At 42.3% G+C, this 22,352-nt stretch overlaps 1 protein-coding gene across 1 annotated transcript in view; it reads left to right on the forward strand.

Annotated features, from left to right (window-relative positions):
- Window positions 1-17,117, forward strand: part of HECA (HECA ribonucleoprotein granule regulator) — a 210,594-nt gene extending 193,477 nt beyond the window's left edge. The window contains exon 4 of the mRNA XM_085612473.1: window positions 13,180-17,117. Coding sequence (XP_085468599.1) covers window positions 13,180-13,344 — 165 coding nt within the window. The 3' untranslated portion in view covers window positions 13,345-17,117. The remainder of the gene's footprint in view (window positions 1-13,179) is intronic.
- The last annotated feature ends 5,235 nt before the right edge of the window (window positions 17,118-22,352 follow it).

The raw sequence follows: 22,352 nt of genomic DNA on the forward strand, positions 1-22,352 counted from the left end.
CTCCCTCAGTCCCAGACTTGGCAGGACCAGAGGAGGCAGGATGCACCCCAAATCTAGACCGACTCTTGCTCAGTGCCTGAGTTGACAATTTGAACCAGCTGGCGTAGGAAGACCCGAGTCTCCCGGTTCTCAGAGCATCTGTCTGTAGAGAGGCAAACAAAAACAAGCATTTGCAAGGCAATAGGTCTCACATTCACAAGAGTTTGAGCTATTGACAATGTAAATGACAATGCCAATAGTTTAAACTCTCGCAAATGCAAGACCTATTGCATTGCAAAGGTTATTTTTGGAAAAGTGCCCCATGCCGTGCTTTCACGTTAATGGCGGACACGCCCCTTTCTTTAGCCCCACTTGTCTAAAGAAAGGGGCCGACATTAAAGTGAAAGCGCCATATGGGGCGCTTGTAAACCAAAAACGGAACAAATGGTAAGGAAAAAAGCATATGGCCGCGTTCGGGCTGCAAACAACAATCTAAAGGCACAGCCACCACTGTATCAGAGTGACGTGCCATGCTTGGAAAAAAAAGCGTTGGGAGTGTGTGTTCTGTCTGCAACAGTAGGCAGGCAGGAGAAAACCATTTTTTTTTTTTTTTTGTCCTCATTTTGCAATACTGGGTTTGGAGATTTCTCAGGGATCCTTATAACAGTTGCGTAGTTTCCTTTCGCTACCCCTTTTACAAATTACCAGTAGGGGAGCTTCCATTTATCTGTCAAGATCTCTGCATCTCTTTAACCCTTATAAGGGGGGTGGGTGGAGCTAGCATTCCAGGCTACTCTAGAAGTCAATGCTTCTATTGTATTGCCATTGCTTAATCATTGGACCAGTGGTAAATATCATTTTAATTAGTTTAACATATTCTGTTGTTCCCAAATATCTCAATATTTATATCTTTTACTGGTCTTCCCTTTTCTATCTAATCTGGAAATCCTATGTATATAGTTAATCCATGCCGTAAATGAGGGGGGGTTGGATTTTATCCAGTTAACACATATTTCCCTTCTTGCGAGTAATATTAAAGTAAAGAGCAAGTTCTCTTGGTCTTTTGTTAATTTAACAAGATTTGCCCCCTCTTCTCTAATCCCAAAGATAACCAAATGTATACTTACATTGACTGGGTAGTTAAATATCCTCTCTAAGGTCTTACCCACTTCACTCCAAAAATCGTTGATCTGGGGGCACTGCCTAAACATGTGCAAGTCGTCTACTTCCTCTTCTCCACACTTCGGGCATTTTTTCCGGTCAGTGGTGTTAAATTTTGAAAGCCTTTTCGGTGTCCAGTACGCTCTATGAAGAGTAAACAGGTGGTTTCTCCTTAGGGCAGCAGATTTTATAATACCCCAACATTTTCCCATAGATACTTGCCAAGAATTCTCGATGTCTGCTGTAGGCAGTGCCCTCCTCCAGATCTTTTCTGTTATCTTGGGGATATCTTCTCCTGATTCGATAAGGGCCCAGTACCAGAGGGAAATTTCTTTCTTTTGAATTCCGGTGGTTAGCATTTTAGATTCCAGATCTTTGTCTCCTTCGTATATTTCCAGCTCTGCTTTTACCCAGCTAGATAGTTGAAAATATTTAAATTTAGATAGGGAGCCTCCCACAAGATTGTCAAGAAGTGACCAAGTTATAATTTTATCTTGCTTTATGAGTTGCCCCATCTAGTGATTCCAGCTAAGATTAAAGGAGCTGAGAGGCTGTCTTGGAGGCATTCCGGAGTGCCCGGTGAATCCCAGATCGGTGCCCCGTCGCTATAGTAAGGGATTTTGGTTATTCTTCTTATCTGAGTCCAGAGTTTAACTGCAGAAAAGAGAACTTTTAGTTTGATTTTTTTGAAGAATTTTGAGTGTCCAAATTTATACAGAAAATTTCCCACTGGTCCTACTAGGGCTTGGAGATGGGATGGATCAAGCTCATATTCTTTTAGTAAGACTCTTGCATATTTGAACTGGAAGGCTCTACAATACTGAATCAAGTCCGGGCTTGCTATACCCCCTTGTCCTTCCTTCATTTTAAGCTTGTTCCATGCGATTCGGGGGCTTTTAGCAGCCCAGATAAAAGAATTTAGTTCCCCCTGTAGTTTTTTAGTGCTGTTTGATCAAACTCTAGGGGGATTGTGCTAAATATATAGGTGAATTTGGGAAGAATCATCATTTTTATGATGTTAGATCTCCCCATAAAGGTTAGGGGTATTCCACTCCACGTTTTTAGGAGTTTCCTGGTTTCACTTAGTACCCTTTTAAAGTTGACTTCCGAAATTTTATGTATATCCTTAATTATGTCGAGACCCAGATATCGTATTCTTTTTTTTTTAAGGGGATGGTTACTGAAACAATTCCACTCCATAATTTCAGACTTGGACTGGTGGACCATATATCCGGATATTGCACCAAATTGGTTTATTGTGTCATTGATATCATGATAACAATTAAAAAAATTATCAGTGAAGATCATCAGATCGTCAGCAAAGAGAGCACATTTTTTCGTCCAGCCATTGTATGTAAATGGCGAAATTTTAGGATTAGTCATTAGCTTAGTCGCTAGAGGCTCGATATAAAGATTAAAAAGAAGTGGGGACAGGGAACATCCCTGTCTAGTGCCTCTCGTGATCTGTAGCTTCTCTGAAAGATTATTGTTAACTAAAACTCTTGCTGTTGGATATCTGTAGATTGATTTAATTGAGTCCTGGAAGTTGACTCCTAGCTCGTATCTATTTAGTACAGCATTCAAGTATAGCCAGTTAACCCTATCGAACGCTTTAGCTGCATCCATGGTGATAATAGCTAAGGGTATTTTTTCCTGAGTTGCTACATCGATTGCTGAAATGAGTTCTTGGGTTAATTCTTGAATCTGTCGTCCCTTCATGAAGCCCTTCTGGTTGATGTTAATTAGGTGATTAACTACTTTGGTCAACCTTTTTGTTAAGATTTGAGTGTAGATCTTGTAATCACAATTTAAGAGGGATATAGGTCTGTAAGATTCGCAGTGGTCTGGATGTTTACCAGGTTTCAATATTATACTGATGACTGCTTCATTCCATGAAGCAGGGAGATCTATTTTGTTAATGAAAATGTCGTTCATTAGTTCAGTTAAGTGTGGAATTAAGGCTCTATTTAGTGACTGATATAGTTCGTTTGGTAAAGCATCTGGTCCTGGTGCTTTCCCTCTCTTAAGACTTTTGATAACCATTTCGACTTCTTCTTGTTCTATTGGCTTGTTAAGCTCTAATCTCTGTTCGTTGGTAATAGAAGGCAGGTCTATGGTTTCCAGGTAGTTTTGGAGTTGAGCTTCATTCGGGAAGCTTTCTTCTTTATATAGTTCACTAAAGAAATTTTGGAATTCATTTCTCACTTCTGTATCCTCCGATGTTAATATATTCGATTGGGCTTTACATATTCTAGATATCTTATTCCTGGTTTGTTCAGTCTTAGTTTTCCATGCCAGACCACAAGTCCCACAATCCCCCCTGAATCTAACAAACTGTCAGTTAGCAGAGATTGCATGCTAAACCACCACTTTTTAAAAAATTCAACAGGCTGCAACCTGACATTGGGGGATGTAGGCGAGTCAGACAAAATTGTTAGTGGTAGTGGAACTGGAACCAGTTATTGTTTTAGGAATAGACAATTTCTGGCAGATTGTCCCCCGACCTCCCTTAATCCCAGTACCCCTCAGATTACTCTCGCTAACACAAAAAATATAAGACCTAGAAGAACCGATCTAGTTGGAAAAACCCCTCCAGCTCCATTTATAAAAATAAAAAAACAACAACCCAGGTCCAAGGTACATCTGTCAGAGTCGGGCCCAAGACTGAAGGTTACTCCCTCACTTAGATCCTTCTTCAAAATACAAACCCAAGTGGAGCAAGCTCCAGAAACGACCCTGGAAAACATTCCAACAAGCACTATCTCCACTCAAGACAAAGTAACAACAACAAATACTACAGCGATTAAACTGATCGATACAGGGTCAGAGATTACGATGGATTCTGTCCCAGATGCAGACCCGGAACCTAAGACAACTGATCCATCTGAGGTTACACTTACAGATGCAAGCATGATGGACCAACAGAGTCCGAATTCTTCAAATAATCTACTTGAAACTGTATTATTAGAGATGAGGAACAACTTTGCTATCTCTGAAAAGAATCAAATAAAAATTCAAGAGACTTGCGAGGCCTTCGAAACCAAGCTAAATGCCCTGGATGAGAGAGTTAAAGTAGTGGAAACAGCAATGGACTCTCTCAGTAAAGAAGTAGAATCTTCACAAAGAGAAATCAGCGCACTGAAGTTAAGTGAAGCAGCTCTCCGAGATAAGCTAGAATCTATAGAGAACCAGTCCAGAAGAAACAACATCAAAATTCTGAATATACCGGAGGGTAGAGAAGGTGGCGACATAAAAAAATTCATAATATCTCTCTTGAATGAAAACTTCCCCTGGTCAGATCCTGTAGTCTTGGAAGAAGATATACAAAGAGTGCACCGAGACCCCTTCGGGAAAGACAAACTGAAGAAAAATCCTAGGAAAATCCTTATAAACTTTAAAACTTATTCTCTTAAAGAAAGAATACTAGGTGAGGCACTAAAAAAGGGAGTATATAACAAAGACAATTGGAACTTCCGAATTAGATCTGATGTCGCCAAGGTGACGCAAGATAGACAGTGGCAACTTGGACAATTTATGCCAGAACTAAGAGAACTTGGGGCGACAGTGCAAATGAGGTTCCCAGCTTCTTTGAAAATTATGTGGAGAAATAAAATGCTCAACATTAGAGACCCAAAGGAGGTTTAACAGCTATTGACACAAATGAAAGAAAAGAAATAACCTGTGAGCCTGGTAGATAGGGAGCTCAAATGGGCAAAATTCTTTTGCCAATGAAAGGAACAAGGGAGGCTTCCTCTGGGAGGGATTTTAAACACACTATGCTAGAACAAGTGCACAAAAAGGGTGGGGAGCAAAATAGGGAAAAAAATAAAAAAAGTCCTCAAAGCAATATAAGGAAGATCGAAGGGGATCTATGCCTAAACGAATTACCCCCAAAAAACTCGAAAAATAATTCACAATCTGGATAATTCATCGCTAGTAAAGATCTTATCCTGGAATGTCAATGGTCTCAGAATTAAAAAACGAAGGAGGTTGATCTTTGAGTATCTAAAGTTATCCGACTGCAGTATTCTAATCCTTCAGGAGACCCACCTGTTGAAAGAAGAGTGAGAAAGTATCACAAAAAACTATAGATGGATAGACTCTTATGTCTGTACCAACCAGAATTGCAATGTGAAGGGAGTTGCTATTATTTTTAAAAAAACAGCTAAAGTATCAGTAATAACAAGCATAGTGGATAACAAAGGGAGATGGGCCATTGCGAATATAAAAGTACAAGGTGCATTATTTACTATAGTTGGCTACTATGGCCCTAACTCGGATGATCCTGAGCCTCTTCAAAATCTCTACTCTCAATTATTAATAACTCCCTACTCTATAACTTGGGGAGGAGACTTTAACATAATACTAGATCCAAAACTCGACAGACATCCTACTAGGAAGATCAACCTACCAAAAATGAGACAGTGGATCTCATTATGTATAAAAGATCTAGGTCTGGTAGATATCTGGAGGGAGAAAAACCCTGGTATTAAAGGATTTACCTTTCAAAATAAAAGATTGGGCCACTCTTCCCGAATTGATTTCTTTCTTCTAGACTCTAATTTAATGCCAAACATCACTAACACGGATCATATTCCGGCACATTTATCTGATCACTCAGCATTAGTCTTAACCCTACAAGTGAGAAAAAATATCATCCTCGGACGATGGACAGTAGATCGCTCAATTTTTCTGGATAATCCATATACTGACTCACTTATGTCGGAAACTATAGATTTCTTCAAGGCAAATAAAGAAGGGATGCCTCCTCAGGTGGTCTGGGATACCTATAAGGCAGTAATGAGAGGTAAAATACTCAACATAGCAGCCTGGAAATCAAAGATGAGTAAATCTAAGATCAGACTCATCGAGGAAGAGATAATAACCCTTGACAGTAAACTCGAAGGAGATCTACCAGACCTCACCAGAGCGCAACTAACAGCCGAGAGAAATCTAAAAAAGGAGAATTTAGCTGATCACTTAGAGGAGAGACTTAGAGAGAAATGGGAGACGAGCCAACTCTCCCACCATGAGTATGGCGAAGGATGTGGGAAGGAGAAAACCATTTAACCAAATAGTACTCAGAGGCTGTAATTGAAGCCTACCGAGTAACAACACATGTAACAGGGGGTTTCCTGATGGGAGGTTACAAAATGAAACAAGGCGGTACTATGGAGAGACTACTAAGCATATTGACCAATGAAAAGCCGCAGTTTACAAGGACAGTGACGCAAGCCAATGAAAAATATGGGCAGAGAGTGGGTGGAGTTTCAAGTCCATACCTGAATACAGCATGCCTCACAGAGCAGTGCATGTGCTGCCCAGGCTCTAACTAAAAACAAACAGGAGTGATGTTCAGGATTGTGCCCTATGGGTCTTTCCATAAAGGAGAAATTTATAATTAAATCTGCGGTTGGGCAAATCACTGCTTGTTTAGGGTTATGTAGGATGATCTCAGAATTGTAATTGCTGGGCTGAGTATGTGGTGGTTTAAGTTCCTTATTTTGCAGTTAACCATGTATTGACAACATCTTGTGGACTCCAAATGGTACCATTTAGCTTGCAGAATGATAAGGTGACAATAGCACTGATTGGGAGCAACATTCCAGGAATGAGGCAAACCAAAGGCCATAGTTTTGAGTTCCCCACTTCGCCCAGCCTTGCCAGGAGGATATAATGGACAACTACATCAGATACGGCAGGTTGGTCCACTGGATCATACCAACAGCATCCCATCCTCCACCGTGCTCCTCAGTTCATCTAGTGCTCTTGCAAGAGTGGTTTAAATCCCGCTACCTGGATAGAACCCGAACTTCTAGGGGTCTAACAGGTGATTTTCTTTCAGAGTTGGTTCGCCGCAACATTCTTTGCATCTCTTCTCTTAAAAGAGAGTAGGGTGATCGGACTGTACTTGTTTTCAAAAGACTTGTCTAGCAACACTTTTTTGAGTGAAGGAGTTACACCTTTTTTCCAGGTCCTATTCCTGTGGAGATTTAAAATGTCTGTGAAGCAGGGTGTAGAATGGAAAAACTGGAGCTCTGATCATATCTTCCGGAGAACCAGATCTAACTTTCTGAATAAATTCTGCTGTCATTGGACTGGTATAGACCGTTCTGGCTGTTTAAAAGTCTTTTTTTTACCCTGAAATCGTTTAAATTAAAGATTATTGCTAGTTCATCACAGAATGTGTGATGTGTTTTTACTTTAGTAGTACAGCAAGCTGGTTTCAAAAAGTTTGTCAATATTCAGAATAGTTGTTCACAAATTCTCTTCTTCAGCGATGCTATTGCGATAATCTGATTTTTGCAGCGTGAATATTTTCTTAATTCATATCCTGTGCATTATTCCACCATCTAGTGTTTGGGACCGGAATTGGTTTCTTAACTCTTTTTATTTTTTTATGGGCGTCAATGTACCACCATTTGGTGTCCCCATAAAACATGTTTGAATTGGCATTCTCCTAACAGGTATATTTAACTTGCCTACAAGTCCCTAGCATATGGTACAAAGTGTACCCAGGGCCTAGAAGTTCAGTGCCAGCATGTCCCAGCCATAATTAGTCTTGAATAGGTGTGATTATATATGAAATTCCTCCAAGAAGCAAACCAAAGGGTAACCTGAATAGGTTAAGATGACCCCTTTGAGCTTCACATGATATGCAACAGGGGTGTGGAATTTTTAAAATAATCTACTTGGCCAAGGGACAAAATGCTGCTAAGATCTACATGTCCTGAAAAATCCACTTGTCCCACCAACTCCCGACATAATTATAAGAGCTGACAGAGAAACATTCACTATATTTTTATTTTGTTTTACACGTTGTTGCATTTCTACAGCACCGGGTGCTCCGGTCAAGGGCCTGAAGGAGACTCTGGATTTTCTGAAAAGTTACCACTTTGTTAGCTTTGCATGACCAGTAGATTTATTAAGTTGATTTATAGCACGCCATCATGTCCTTTAAAGCATGAATTTTGGAGACAGTGGGTTTAAAATATCTGTTTTGGATGTTGCAAGGGGGTTTTGAAAGTGCTCCAGTTTTGTTGTGGCAAGCTTGCAGTTGTATTTAGGCATGACGTGAAACAGAATGGTGCATTTTTGGTTGCAGGGTATTTGATCATGCTGATCATACGTCATGTCACAAGCTTGAAACCAAAATTTGCGTAACAACGAAGGACACCTTGCACTGGTCTAAGCTCAGCACGCAATGAACAGCATGGTAATTTGTAACATTTATAAGGTGCAAACTAAGTTACAGGTAAGTAATGTTTTTCAATTCTTTTGTTGGACCTTCTGCTGGGAAAGGATCGTGTGTTTGGGAGGTGCCAATTCTTTACCGCTGTCTAAAAATCTGGGTATTTTTGAAGTATCCGTATTCTTGACTGGGAGATTTTCCAGAGTGTGACTCGCAGGGCCAGTCTGTATCAGAGACACATTCTTTAGCAGTAGGTGTGACGTTTGAGTTGAAGGAAGATCGGTCCTGTATAACGGATGGTCTCGTGTGCGATGCAGAGAGCCATGAAAGAGATGTTTCTTGCAGCCAGTGTCATTCTTGAAGAATGTGAGTGATAGGATTATGTATACATGGGTGTTGACATTGTCTGATGCCTGCATTCGTAATTAGCTCAAAGTTGGGGAGGAAAAATAGCATTGGGCACCAGTAAATAAACTCTTGGCATAATGTAGGTGTGACTGACCCAAAGCGATGGTGGCCATCTCCCTGTGAGGAAACCCCAGATATAGAAAGATGTGGCATTGAGTTCACATTGAGTAAAACATGCCTTAGTCACTTAGTTTACCTAAGCAGTGGGTCGAGGCCATAGTCCCCATCATGTTTCTCACTTTATTTGATAGCTCTGGTTCATGCCTGTGTCCAGATGGTGAAGAGGTGATACTTTGTCCAAGTTTGTTTTACGTGCGAGAATCTCAGTCTTTGACAATATGAACTTGAAGTGATTGAAATTGAGATGCTGAAGATGTGTAATAGCGTGTTAGCACACTTTGAACAGCTAAGGCATAAGCTTAAATAAAAAACATTTTACTTCTGTCTTTTTATTGATATTTTCCTTAATAAACCTAAACAAAATGACTTGCACTTCTGTAAATGTTGGGCATAGGTATAACTCCTGCAGGGATTAGAATACCCTGTGTTTACAGTAAAAGACTCACAGACTGTCACTAATGCACCCTTGGAAATGACAGGGGGCAGTGTTGTTCGATTATTGTAGTGCCCAATATATCACGATCATTAGTTATCAAGAGGTGAGCTGCATAAATAGTCTCAATTTACATATAGGGGCATGTGTAAAGACGCCATATTTGCGTGACATAACCACAGCCATAGTGAACAGAATACAAGGTTTCCGTGTCAACATGGAAGATGCGAGGCCGCAGTTAGGACTAAATATGACCCAGTCTAGAGCTCTCCAGCTGCAAGGTACACCCAAGCTAATGGGCTCACGTGACTATTGAATCCATCGATCACTGTCACTGGAGTGCGGCCTTTCAGCAAAGGGAAAATAGTTGCCCAGCACTAACTAACATAATGTCGTTATGCGTGATAAATTCATACCCTTGCTGTAAATTACCTTTTGACCCCCTCCCCCATGGTCATTGATCCCGGCCCGTAGCATGCAGCATCACAGTTTCCGTACATTTCTTAGTAAATGGTGTGGTTTTCTGCAGATAATTAATGTGTTTATTCAGGGTCTGACTTACCTGTCAGAGACGCCTGCCACTGACAATTCTAGAAAGACTAGCGCCTGTGTGAGGCTGAAACGGACACTGCATGATGGGGGAAATCGAGCCACTCTACAACCGGCGGCAGAGAGACCACACGGATGCCCTGTCCCACGACGCTTGGACCAGGCAACAGAGAAAGCATTTCCTGCCTCGCCCCACTCTTTGCATGTTCGGCAGCTTGGTTCAGAGAGTGGGTGGGCTGCACCAGTGTTTAACCCGCGCTTTTCCCACTAAAGAAACAGTGATGTTTTCTGATCAGTAATGGTAGAGGCCCACAGCAACTCTGGCAGTTTGAATTCGCCATCCATCTCTTCTAATAATAGCTCATACCATGTGGAAACCTTCCTTTCGGGCTGAAGGCTTATCCAATAGCTGCGTCACTAGATTACTATCTCCTCCTAACACATAACTGCCCTTAGCAGAAATCTGTGAGTGTGCCCAACTTGCAATCTGAAGGTACTTAAACCTAGAGAGGCCCGGCCCTATTTTAGATAGCAGAGCCTCCCATGGAAGCAAACAACCTTCCACAAATAAATCCCCCCAGACCTCCAAACCTGCCTCCCTCAATGGTGTTGCAAGGCTGTCCATCAGCCAATCTGGACTACCTGGTGAATTCCACAATGGTGACCTACTTATAAAATAGCCAATCTTTAGAGAACACCTGAGTTTACCCCAAGTTTTTGCCATGTCTTGCAACACCTGTAGGCATTTCTGTGGGCTATGTGTTTTTGTGCCTGCCTGTTGTGTATTGACTGTCTGGCCTTGGAGTGACGGGGCTGGGGAGGTGCAGTGGCTCCAGAGAGCCTGCGTGAGTTCACGCTAGGCTGAATAGGCCTGATCTGCATTTGGAGTGGTTGGAGGAGTTGCACCTGAACCTGAATAGGGCTGTGCCTGCCTTCCACAATGATGGCTCCGCACCCCTGTGGTGTGTCTGGGGCCAGGGCCTACACTGACAATAGAGATGGTTGTGCCACTTGAAAAGATGTGTAAGTGCCCCCCAGAACTGGTTTGGACTGGGCACAGAGCCCTGTGCAAGAGGGGAGAACAAAGACACTTGGTACTATAAGTATTGGTGCTGTGACCCCATGTCTGTTGAACTGAAACTGACTTGGATGTGGAGGAACACTCTGCAAGGAGGAACTGCCATGGGACTCAGCCCCTGCCTGCTGGAGGGTTGAAGGGACTGCCCTCTGCCAAGGGGCCCTGCTTGCTGGCCTGCCTGTGCCCTGTTCTCTGCCCCCCCCCCCCTGCGCTGGGGTGATCATAGCGCTGGTGAGAGCTTTCTAAAAGTAGCGGGCTTACACAGGACTGATTTGGGGAGGAGCGCTTTTTGGCCCTGCCATGGGCAGCACCCCCCCCCCCCCTCCTCTTCTGTGGCCTGGGCCCTAGGTGTGGGCTCACACTGCCCGGAAGAGTGCGTGTGCTTCATTGTTTTGCTCTCAAAAGTGATGTGCCCTGCAGCCACTTTTATCCCAGAATCCTGCAGAGAAGGAATCCCGATGCTGGGATTCCCCTGCGAGGCCTAGTTGTGGCCGGGGCGCTGATCCAGGAAACCTGATCCTGGGCAGGGATCCAGTATGGAAGAGGAGAGCCCCGCAGGTTTCCTCAGCCTGGTTGGAGGCGGTTTCCAGACACACACAGGCGAGACCGGAGTCTCGCGGGCTCTATTCAGCCACACCGGGCGGACCCTCCTCTCCAGCAAGGGAGAGCCTGCAGTCACCGAAAAAGGAAGAAGGCGGGGCGGGCCGAAAAGAAAGATGCGAGGCTGCAGTACCTTTGCCGTGGCCATCGGGAGGCCTGACAACGTCCCAACACGCGGGGAGGACCGAGCGAGGCCTCCCCCCTAACTTGGCAAAGCTTTGGCGGAGAAGAGTTCTGTGAGGACACAAGGAACTCCGGACGCCTGCAGCTGCTGCGCGGGTTCACAGGCAGCTACACTTCGTTCTACAACCATAAGTGAGGTACGTGGTTGTCCTCCACCTCGCCAGGCTGCATTTGTGCCTGGGCCTTTGGGTGTGGGTCGTGTGTGCCCTCACAAGGGGCAGAGGGTAGACCTAGTTATGGGCTACTGGCCAGTGTTTTACTCTGGCACACCATGGAAGGGGTGTGATGTGCAATAGTGCCCAGCTGATGTTCGCTTGTATGCTGGGCTAAGTAGCAAGGTTGGCACTCTATGCATTACAGTGGTGACCTGCATATGCCTAGGAGGGGCATGATGTGTTTCTGGTAGTAACCTAACTATGTGCGCTAAGTTCGGGCCCTGATTATGCTGCGAAGTTGTTGTGCATAGCTGGCAAGGGTCAGCAAGGGGGTGTTCCCTCACGTAATGGTGATTGCGACATGTGCACTGTGGCAGGTGTTTACTGTGGTGCATTGTGCTGAGCATGTATATGTGTAATGTGCTATGCTGATTATTATCACGATGTTCATGCCTCATGCTTTGTGCCAAGTGCACTCTTACCAGTAGTTACTGGTTGTCCTCCCCAACGGTCATTTATGTACTGATTATGACAGTGGCCCGATTGGCCTGGTGATTTATGTAAATACCTGTAAATACATGACAAGTACCTGGTGGCACAGTGTATATATGTGATATGTTCTAATGTGTTTTATAGATAATACAAAGGCTATTTTTGATATACCCTTGTATGGAGTTTCTTTTGTGGTGTGCCTAGTGTGTCGCTGCTGTGTGAGTGTGTTGTGCAAACGCTTTACACATTGCCTCTGGGATAAGCCTGACTGCTCGGCCAAGCTAACAAGGGGGTGAGCAGGGGTTATATTCGGTGTGTAACTCCCTTGCCCTGACTAGAGTGGTGGTTTCTGCCTAGCTTAGGCCCATGCTCTAGCCAACCAGAAATCCCATTTCTAACAACCCATATCTCCTGTTCCCCTTATTGTTTTTTTTGGTGTCATTTTGTTTATTAAACTTGACTCTGTTTTCTGATTTGCTTTGGGAGTTTCATTGTATTGCATTTGGACACTCTTACGGTTTTGATAATGCATAAATACTTTGCACATTGCCCTAAGTTAAGCCTAACTGCTCTGTGCCATAGCAACCAGGGGGTGAGAGCAGGTTAATTTAGCGACTTTGATGGTTCACCCTGACATGGGTTGTGCTTATTCGTTGAGGTGAGTAGTTACTAGGCCCAAATATCGATCGAGATTCATAAAGCTGTTTTGTTGTCCCTCCTCACTACTCTTCTTCTTTAGCCAGACCTTTTCCATCCTGTCTTCTTCACTTTCCGTGCTTAAAAAATAGCAGGTTTTTCTAATCTGGTGTTTTCTTCTCTTCTCTGATAGGCTCGACTAAACTGTAAGCACTGTGGGAAGCCTGTGGTCGATGTCCGCATTGGAATGCAGTACTTCTCCGAATACAGCAACGTGCAGCAGTGCCCGCATTGTGGCAATCTAGACTACCACTTTGTCAAGCCATTCTCCTCATTTAAAGTTCTTGAGGCTTATTGACGAACGCTTTGTTTTTAGTATTGGCTATTTTTTAGGTGAAGCTACTTTGTTACGTATCTTTTATAGGAACTATTCATCGACAAAAGTAAATTCTTTTCTATCTAAAAAAACACTTTTACATTACATAGCAGTATGTTGCAAAAACATATAAAACTTATAAATGGTATCAGCTGATCCAAATTCAGATTCATCCTAGATGGAAAAAGTAAGCTATTGTATGACGAGTGAATGTAAATTGGTGCCAGAAACATTTTAAAAATAGTTTCTATTTTTTTGCCATAATGTTTGCGATATTTATCTAAACTAGCATTTTCCCCGCTTGCCTAGCACTTTGGAACACGGTTCTGTTTTACCAGTATTCAAAACATGATAAAACATTTATACCAAAATGTATTTTTTCTTATGAGGCCATTTGCTCTGGAAATTAGTTTTTTGTGTGGTGTAGTTTTTGTTGTTGTTGGGAGAATGAGGTTTTTATATTAGGTAGCTAGAGGATATGAAATGAGAACGGGTCAATTTTGCAATGTCTCTTTCAATTTTTTTGCTTTCACCCAACGGCCAGGCAGAAAGCGGCCGATCCTTTCCATGCACTTTGTTCTGACTTACAGAGATGTGTCCCTTTTGGATTCCATGAGAGCTGAGCTCAAGGTGAGATATGGCTGTTCTCAGTTAATTCCCATATGTACAAATGATAAATTGATCTGTGTCGTGCCATGCAGATTGAAATCAAGTACTACGTGTATTTAGAAGACCCCCATACTAAAATCACTCTGACTGCATTTTTTCAGTGCAATCTATATGTCGCTTTACTGATATATTGGATTTTAGTACAGTCCAGTTTGTTGCTCATTTGAGAACAAAAGTGCTTTAGAAAAAAAAGTACAGCTGCAGTATTGTCCCGATTGTGGTATTGAAGAGGAGCTGAAACGATGGACACCTTAACCGCTTGTCAATTTAGACAATAATTGTCAATTGGCCTAAGTGTTAATTTGGGAAGTGGTACACCATATAGTACAAACTGCAAATGCTGAAGCCAGCAGAAGTGCAGTGTCTCTACTCTTGAGTTTCTAAAAATATGTTGGTTTTGGATTTCTATTAAAGCAATGAGAGAGGGTGCTTATGGTTCACTGCTTTGTGATTAGTGCTGGGAAAATGCCTTGTTTGAAATAAAATATAGTTTTGCACATATAGCTACATTGATTACAAGGGTTTTTTGTCATACTTTTTTCGGGAGCTATGTAGCTGTCCCAGGTACAATTTTTAAAAAAAAGGCTGTGGTATTGTGTGCTTTTTACAAAGGAATATAAATACAATTAATTCGAATATTCTCTGTTCTGAATTGAATAATGTACATCAATTTTTTGAAAGGCTCTCGCCATATTAGCAGGCCAGTTTTCATAATGTCAAGTTTACTTCTTTCCCTGATTTTTAAAATATGCTAACTGAATTGTATCATAGAGGATGGTAATTGGGATACATTAGAGAAAATACAATTGTTGCAACCATATAAAGTGTACATTAGTTGCAAAATTCAAAAACCCAACTACTCTTACTGGGAAGTAGGGTTTGCAATACTTCCATTCTGGAAAGATTATGGCGGTCCGGGCATCATCAAACCGGTCATGGATGACGCTCATTGCGTCATGGCTGACAATCGTACATTGGAATGAATCATGGCATATTTGGAACTGCTCAAGGGTGGCATCAAAATCGCATTTTTATTTTTCTTCTCTTCCTCTACAATATTAAGGCTTTAAATATATATTTTTTTAAAGCCAAGACATACTAGATTACTTGCAATTCATAAATTTTTAAAAAGAAAATGTGACACAGTTGACCTTTCAGGGCTCATAATCGACTTTGTGACTTTGGCCTGCAGTATGCTAAAAAATAAATATTCTCTTCCTGTCCTGTCATTTGGTTCAGTTGGTAATCAGAAAAGTGCTCCCTTGCCCATTCAAGCTCCGTAATTATTACTGATCCATTAAAGGAGCCACCATTTTGTGGCGTACGCCACTTGTTTAATGGACTGGCATTCCTAGGCCGCCTTTCAAGCGTATAGTTAGAAATTTCTGATACATATATTGGAAAAAACTATTGTTGACCGTTTGTAAACCTTTTTTCTAAACTACGCAGACAATCCCATACGCAGCCTATTTTTTCAATTGCATCAGGAAAACGGCTCGAGTGGGCCAGATTCCTCTGCAACATAATAAAAGAAGTGGGAAAAAGGCATAGTGAGGGTCAGCTAGTTGGTCCCTGTGTCAACGGTGACTGTGGTCTATAAATGAGGTTCGAACAATCTATTTTTAAATTATATGCTAATGTTTCCAGAGCCATTTTGGCATAAAAAGTTCTAAAAAGTGATGTCATTGGGCAGTCGTGTAAGAGCCAGGATTGGAGTATTTTGTACTAGTGTTCTAGCTACACCAGAACAGTTCTGCTGTCAGTGACCCTGGCCCCAGACATACCGCTAGAAACAAGATAGGAACAAGTAGATTGCCTAAGGGTTATTACTTCTTGTGCATATGCATTCATGTTTTTAAAATAAAAAGTGCAGGGAATTGTACTGCAAAACATGAATGCCAGAAGTTTTTTTTCCTGTCTCTGCTTCTCTCCCTCAAAAAAATTATAAAATGTTTCCCCTGTCCTCCAGTATTCAATTTCATATAATAATACATTTCTCAGTAGAATATCAAACTAGCACTTTGAAAACCTCACTTTGCAGACGACTACAAGTGTTATTAATCCACTTTAGTAGTAATGAAAATGCTCCCAATAGTTGAACCCTCGCTTGCTAAGATACCTTTTGCAATGAAGAGTAAGCGTTTCTGTTGAACCTAATGATAGTAGATGTTTTAAAAATCAAACCGGAATTAATTCCCAGAAAGGTCCTGGTATTGAGATGCATTGCCAAAACATAACGTACAGTTAGTTATCAGACAAAATGCATTTGGTGAAGAAGTGAGTATACTATATTCCCGATTGCAGTAATTTCCCAATCCCGGATTCTGTTTTGGTTTCCTATTACTGCACATCTAAAAAAAAAAAAAAGAAACATTTGTTTGATTGTTGAGTCAAGACTAGCAGAAATGTCTCTGTAGGTCAACCGATAACCCATAATGTATTTGTCTTCGAAGATTGCTATATTTAACTGGGGCTAGTATTAATGGAGAGTGAAGGGCCACAATGAAATATAAAAAGCAATTTATCATTCTTTTTACTGTTGGATTTAGGAAAGAGAAACTGAGGGGTAACTGTCAGCAGGGATTTAATAATTTTTATTTACCTTCTGGATTGCACTTTGTGTCACTTGGCAGAATGTATGCTAGGTGAAAATGTATTTTTTTTTCTTTTGCTCTGCCAAATTTTTCATGCTTTTGGCAAAAAAAACTCTTGTTTGGGAAACTGGGCAGTCTGTCTAGGTGTCGAGGTGTGGTGAAGTTACGTGGTAAGAGAAATGCGGGTAAATTGTTGCACAATAAATGTGAACATAATGAGCAACTTTGCTGCTCAGCGAGGATCAGGGAAGATGAATAGAAAAAGTGAAAAGTGTCGAGATGTCGAAAAATGTGCAAAGGCCAGATTAACACTTTTCTTGTTGCTTATAATGATCTGCCTGACCATTGCTAAGAAAAAGAACGAATTAATGTTGGCAACATTAAACAGTTTTATTCACTTATCATTTGTAATTTTTGATGAGTTTTTATATGTTTGGTGATTTTTCTGTGTCAAAAACGGTAATAAAAGGTTCAGAAGCAAGACTTTGTTAAGGAGTTGTCATATCACGTGCATTTGTGTCATGTAATGGGAGGGAAGGTGAAGAGGGAAGCAGGGTCCAGATGGGCCAAATTCAGATGAATTTCATAATTCATGTTATTAATATATGTTAAGGCACTAATGCACTATCCACCGAATTTTTGTATTTTGTCTAACACCACTGGACATGTTACTACCAGAGGACTGCAAATGGAACTTGGTCAGCAGTACTGGCTCGGAGCTAACAGACCAGTGATGGACTCAGTAGAGTGGATGGCGAGTGGTGACTAAAGTGAAACATAAAGGCATGTGCAGGCCGCTAAATCCCCAAAGCCTTCCACACAATACAGAAGCACATAATGTATTGGTACCCAACCTATAGGTACTCCTTTTATTGACTTCAGAATGATGAAAGGTTGAATGGATGCACTGGAATTCGATTCTGTGGCAATGGGGTCATACACAGATCCTCGGAGTGGGATCCATTAGTCGATTGAGCCATCAGACCTGGTTCAACGGCTCCTGAATTCCAAGTAGTGAAAGGGTGCGATTTGCTTCATGTTAAAAAGCAAGTTTACCTTCATGCGTACGGGTGATGAACTAACCTATGGAAGACATACACATTTCCTATGCCACTCATAATGGTTAGTCGCTGGTTTTATGTTATGGGACAATGAATGAAAAACAAAGCCTTTTCTTTTTTAGCCAAGTTTTTTGCAAAGTCGCTCTGTAAAATGTACTTGTTTGACATATAGAGAATGAACGTCTAAATGGGCTGTGACTGGTTTCAGACCATGCCTTGCATGACACACACTGACATCTGCTGTTCAATCCGATAGGCACTCTTAGGACTCAAATTGAATAACTGTATGTAGAAACAACCTTTACCAGTCTGTAATATAAACACTTGGTCTACTGCAAAAACACATTTATTTCAAATAACCTGTCTCCTACAGTTTTCAGAAAACCTTTTCTTTCATATTGAGATTATTTCGTGAAAACATGCACAGCACTTGAAATGGCAGCAGATGTCGTCAGTGTCTTCTAAGATTCATACACATTTTAAGCATTTGTGTTATCCTCTAACTGCAAAGCAACATTTGCCAGCTAAAATCAAGACAGCATGTGTATCTGCATTAGCTGATGCTTGTAATCACAGAAAGTACCCAAAGTCGAATTTCACTCACAAAATTCTTCTGGGTGGTACAAAAACAGGAATAGGGAAGAAAACCATTGAATCAGTAGGAGACAACAAGGCCATTAGATTTTAAGCACGGGGCTGACCCAAACCCCACTCTAAGTACATGGTATGTTTTGGAAACAATAGGTCTGCTTACAGGCTTCTAAAGTTACCTGTATCCAAGACACTGGTGTCCTGAAGGGGAAACAGTGTTTACATCGCATGCAATACATCGCATGCCATTACAACGCGGTCGTTACAATGACTACATTGTTACACCGTGAACCATTACATCGCAAGTCGTTACAACGACTTGCTTTAGGGGGCAGAAGGAGTTGGATTTACAGTCCAACACCGTCCCTGCTGTTGCACAAACTGGAGTAGGAATAGTAAATTATTACTATTCTTAAGTCCAGCGCGCCCCCTACAGCAAGTCGTTGTAACGACTTGCGATGTAATGGTTCTCGGTGTAAAAACGTGGTCATTGTAACAACCGCATTGTAATGGCATGCGATGTATTGCATGTATAGGAAAGAGATATATTCGTTCTGAAGTCACAGTAGTCGTGAAACCTACAATGAACGACCAAGAACTCCTTTGTTGCACTTGACTCTCTCAAGGTTAATAAATCCGTGCTGACCAAAGATTGCTCAAGGAGATGATGTACTTTTAGACACTCTGTAAACAATAGGACGATTTAATATTCTTTTAATTATGGACTTTCAAGCCAGTACTTTACTGACTGAATGAAAATTACTTTAATGCACACAAGTAAAGTTTACTATGCCTAAAATAATGCCCAGACGTGGGCCCCTTGCTCACTTTGCCACTGGATTCAAGCTAGCCTGGCTGATGACGGCTGATTAGCCAGAAACCGGTCCAGGATGCTTGTTTCCGGTCCAGGGAAGACATGGCTTGGCAGTTCGGGCTGGACTGTTCCCATGAGGCACAGGGTCAGACTGATTTGCATATGGCTATGTCTGAACCGGAGTGAGCTAAAGAATGATGATGGATTAAACCCAGATCAGTTGACTGGGGGTGAGTGTTTGCAATGTTCAACACTCCGTCCCTTATCCCCTTTGGTTTTGCTAAAATAATGATCAGCATGAAACGGTAGTCCCCGGCTCATTCCCAGGCAGAGACTCGACCCCAAGCTTCACGGTTCTACTATTTCAGCTGCAAGTTGGATAGCAAATCAATAAGTAGTTAGGAGGGGTTGTTACCCCACTGATGGGTGGTGTTTGGGACGGGGCGGCAACATTCTAGAGGGACTGTTCACTGTGTCTGTATATGGTAGCTCTCACCCTAAACAGCACGGCTTAGGCTTGCAAAGATCCTGATGCTGCACTCCTGGGAAAAAATATATATTTTTGGGAAACACATGCATTGCTCATGTGTTATAGTTAGGTGATCCCTAGGGTCGAATTGCTGGTCTCTATGTGCATTTTATGGTGTGATGGCTCAAAACGGGAACTAATGCCTTAAATTGTCACAGGTGTAGCTTCGTGGACCCCTTTGCCGTTGTTGTGAAAATAAAATTTGCACAAACCTACACGTGCATTTCACATTAATTTTAGACGCTAGATACTGACTAGGGTGAAATTGCTGAATACATTGCACATTCATGGTTATTGGACATTTTTGAGTGCAGGCTCCAGAAGGGGAAGACCACACACTGCTGATTTTCACCAGTGCTCCTCTGCGTTGCATAAATGTTAGTTAGTCTGGGCCTCAGTGTTGATCCTCCCACAGGCTCTGTAGCCAGACCCCTCCTTGTAAGGCTGAAGTCGGTGCACTGTGAGTGTTGGGCACAGGGCCTTACGAAGAGAGATGAGGAGTTGGCCTAACGGCTAGGGCGGTCGACCTCCAATCTGGGGAACTGGGTTCGAGTCTCGGCAATGACGCTGAACATCCTGTGATTCTGGGCAAATCACTAAATCCTCTCCGTGCCTAACAAAAAAATGAATGGGTCCTCATGTAATTCAACTGGTGCTATGTAAAGTGCTCTGATACCCGATTCGGGTCAAGTTCGCGCTATATAAAACTCTGTAAAAAAAAAAAAAAAAAATTAACTTTGTAACGTCACTCTCTTACCTATGTTTCAGTCAGTGCTGTAAAGTACAGTACACAAAGGAAGGAACTGGATTACCAAATCATATTGAACCTTGCTATTCCTTCAGCACCTTGATGCACTTATTAGACCAACAAAAGACAATAATTTCCTGATGCCTTCCACAGGTTAATATGTGTAGTTGCAACTTAAAGGCTTAATCTCCGTCGAAGGTATAATTTGAGAGTTCACAGAAATGACCCAGACAATGCATAGAAGACCACTGTTATAGACTGTTCCACATAGTCCACAGATAAACCTGTTTTAAGATGACGATTGTAAATGTGCTTAGACATACAATACATTTCCAAAGATTTGGTGGGCCCTCTCCCGCTGGTGCACTTCTCCTTGATCAGGTGGGCCACACCTTAATTGTTCTCACTCACTGTTGGGCTGATGGCCAAGAAAATCCCTCACTGCCCTGGACAAGATTCCTTGCTGAGCAGAAGATCCAGGATCCTCTTAGAGACTGAAACATGACCACCCGCAGAAACGGGAAGCGTGAAGATTGACAGCTGACCGCAAGCGCGGACATGTCCAAAACTCCTATCTTGCAAGAAGGGGCATGTCTCACTTTTATGTTAATGCAGGTTTAAAGTAGCCTCCACAGGACCGTGATGGAAATTGTAGTCACGTCCCTTTTGTGATGGCTATCTGGCCACTGAAATTTGCCACTGGTGATGTTCCTGTATGTGGAAACGACCATAGTACGCTGGTGTTTGTCACCCATGATGGTCAAGAGTGTGCAGCTGTCATGCTGATTTGGTTGCTCTTGGGGGCGTCAAGGCATCTGGACTCCACACCGAAGGCAGGCTCTGATGTTCATCAAGCAAAAGATGGTTTAAAGATTGAAAATGATTTACTTTCATACCTTTCACTCGCTTATTTCTCTTCCTTTGCAAATCTGCATCCAGACCCCATCACTCTTGCTGGTGCGTTTAAAACTTGGCTTATATTGGACTGGGTGATGTCTCTATTAATTACAATGGGAGATGCTTCGGTGGATCTCTGTCTTTGGCCTTGTGGCCGTTTGCTTGGTGTTAAAGAATTTAAGGCGTCCATACAAGCTAGGTCGTTGTGACCCCGGACCTATGTAGTTATCATCTCACTGGAAGCCTACTCTGAGAAGAGAAGGCTGGGGAGTCAGCTGCATTCTTTGAAGATACCCTACGTGATTCAGCTTCCAACTCAGCCGTTTGCCTCTCTATTTATTTCTTCCCCTGGGGCGTCTTCTCTGCCTTCTCCCACCAACTACTCTGATCATTAACTGGAACTTTTCTCTTTGTCTAAAGCTCCAACTCTAACAACCAGTGCAACACAACTTCAACTAAGTCAATTACTCATTGAACAGCATGGGCTTGGATTGGTGGGTTATGACTCTAGAGATTGGGGGGGCAGTTGTGGAGGGACTTTTCACAGCAGGTTTCTGATCTATGGGGTCTTTTTGTGGTGTGCTGATTAGTCACTACCTCCATGTCAGAGATTCCTGCTTCACTAAACTATGATGGAGAGGTGTGGTGCAGCGGCAGCTGACTTCGGAGTACAGGGTTCATGGTTCGATCCCCAGCTCCGGCGGCAGCTCAGCTCAGCACCATGTGACTCTGGGCAATAGCTCACTTAATTTCCACGACGGCCCCCAGCGCCTTGAGACCCGTAAGGGTGAGTAGCTCGCGCTTTACAAAAACTGACTTTACTCCAGTGTGAAAACAATCAGCTGATTCTTTAACTTGATATGAGAGTTTAACCTCTTGACTCCACACATTTTGCATCTCAGCTTCTCGTCAGCCAGTGGCTACAGTTCACTCTCTCCCATTTGCGCTCAGCCATTTTATGCATGTAGGGCTGTGAACTGGACATATTAAGTTGTATCAATAGGTGTCTTGTGACTCTGGAGTCTAGTGATCCACATCAGGGGGTCAACTGGGGGCAGAAAATGGGCCCGGGCTCCAAAATCAAAGT

The sequence above is a fragment of the Triturus cristatus genome, chromosome 6 (assembly GCF_964204655.1).
Source record: "Triturus cristatus chromosome 6, aTriCri1.1, whole genome shotgun sequence".
Classification (NCBI taxonomy): domain Eukaryota; kingdom Metazoa; phylum Chordata; class Amphibia; order Caudata; family Salamandridae; genus Triturus; species Triturus cristatus.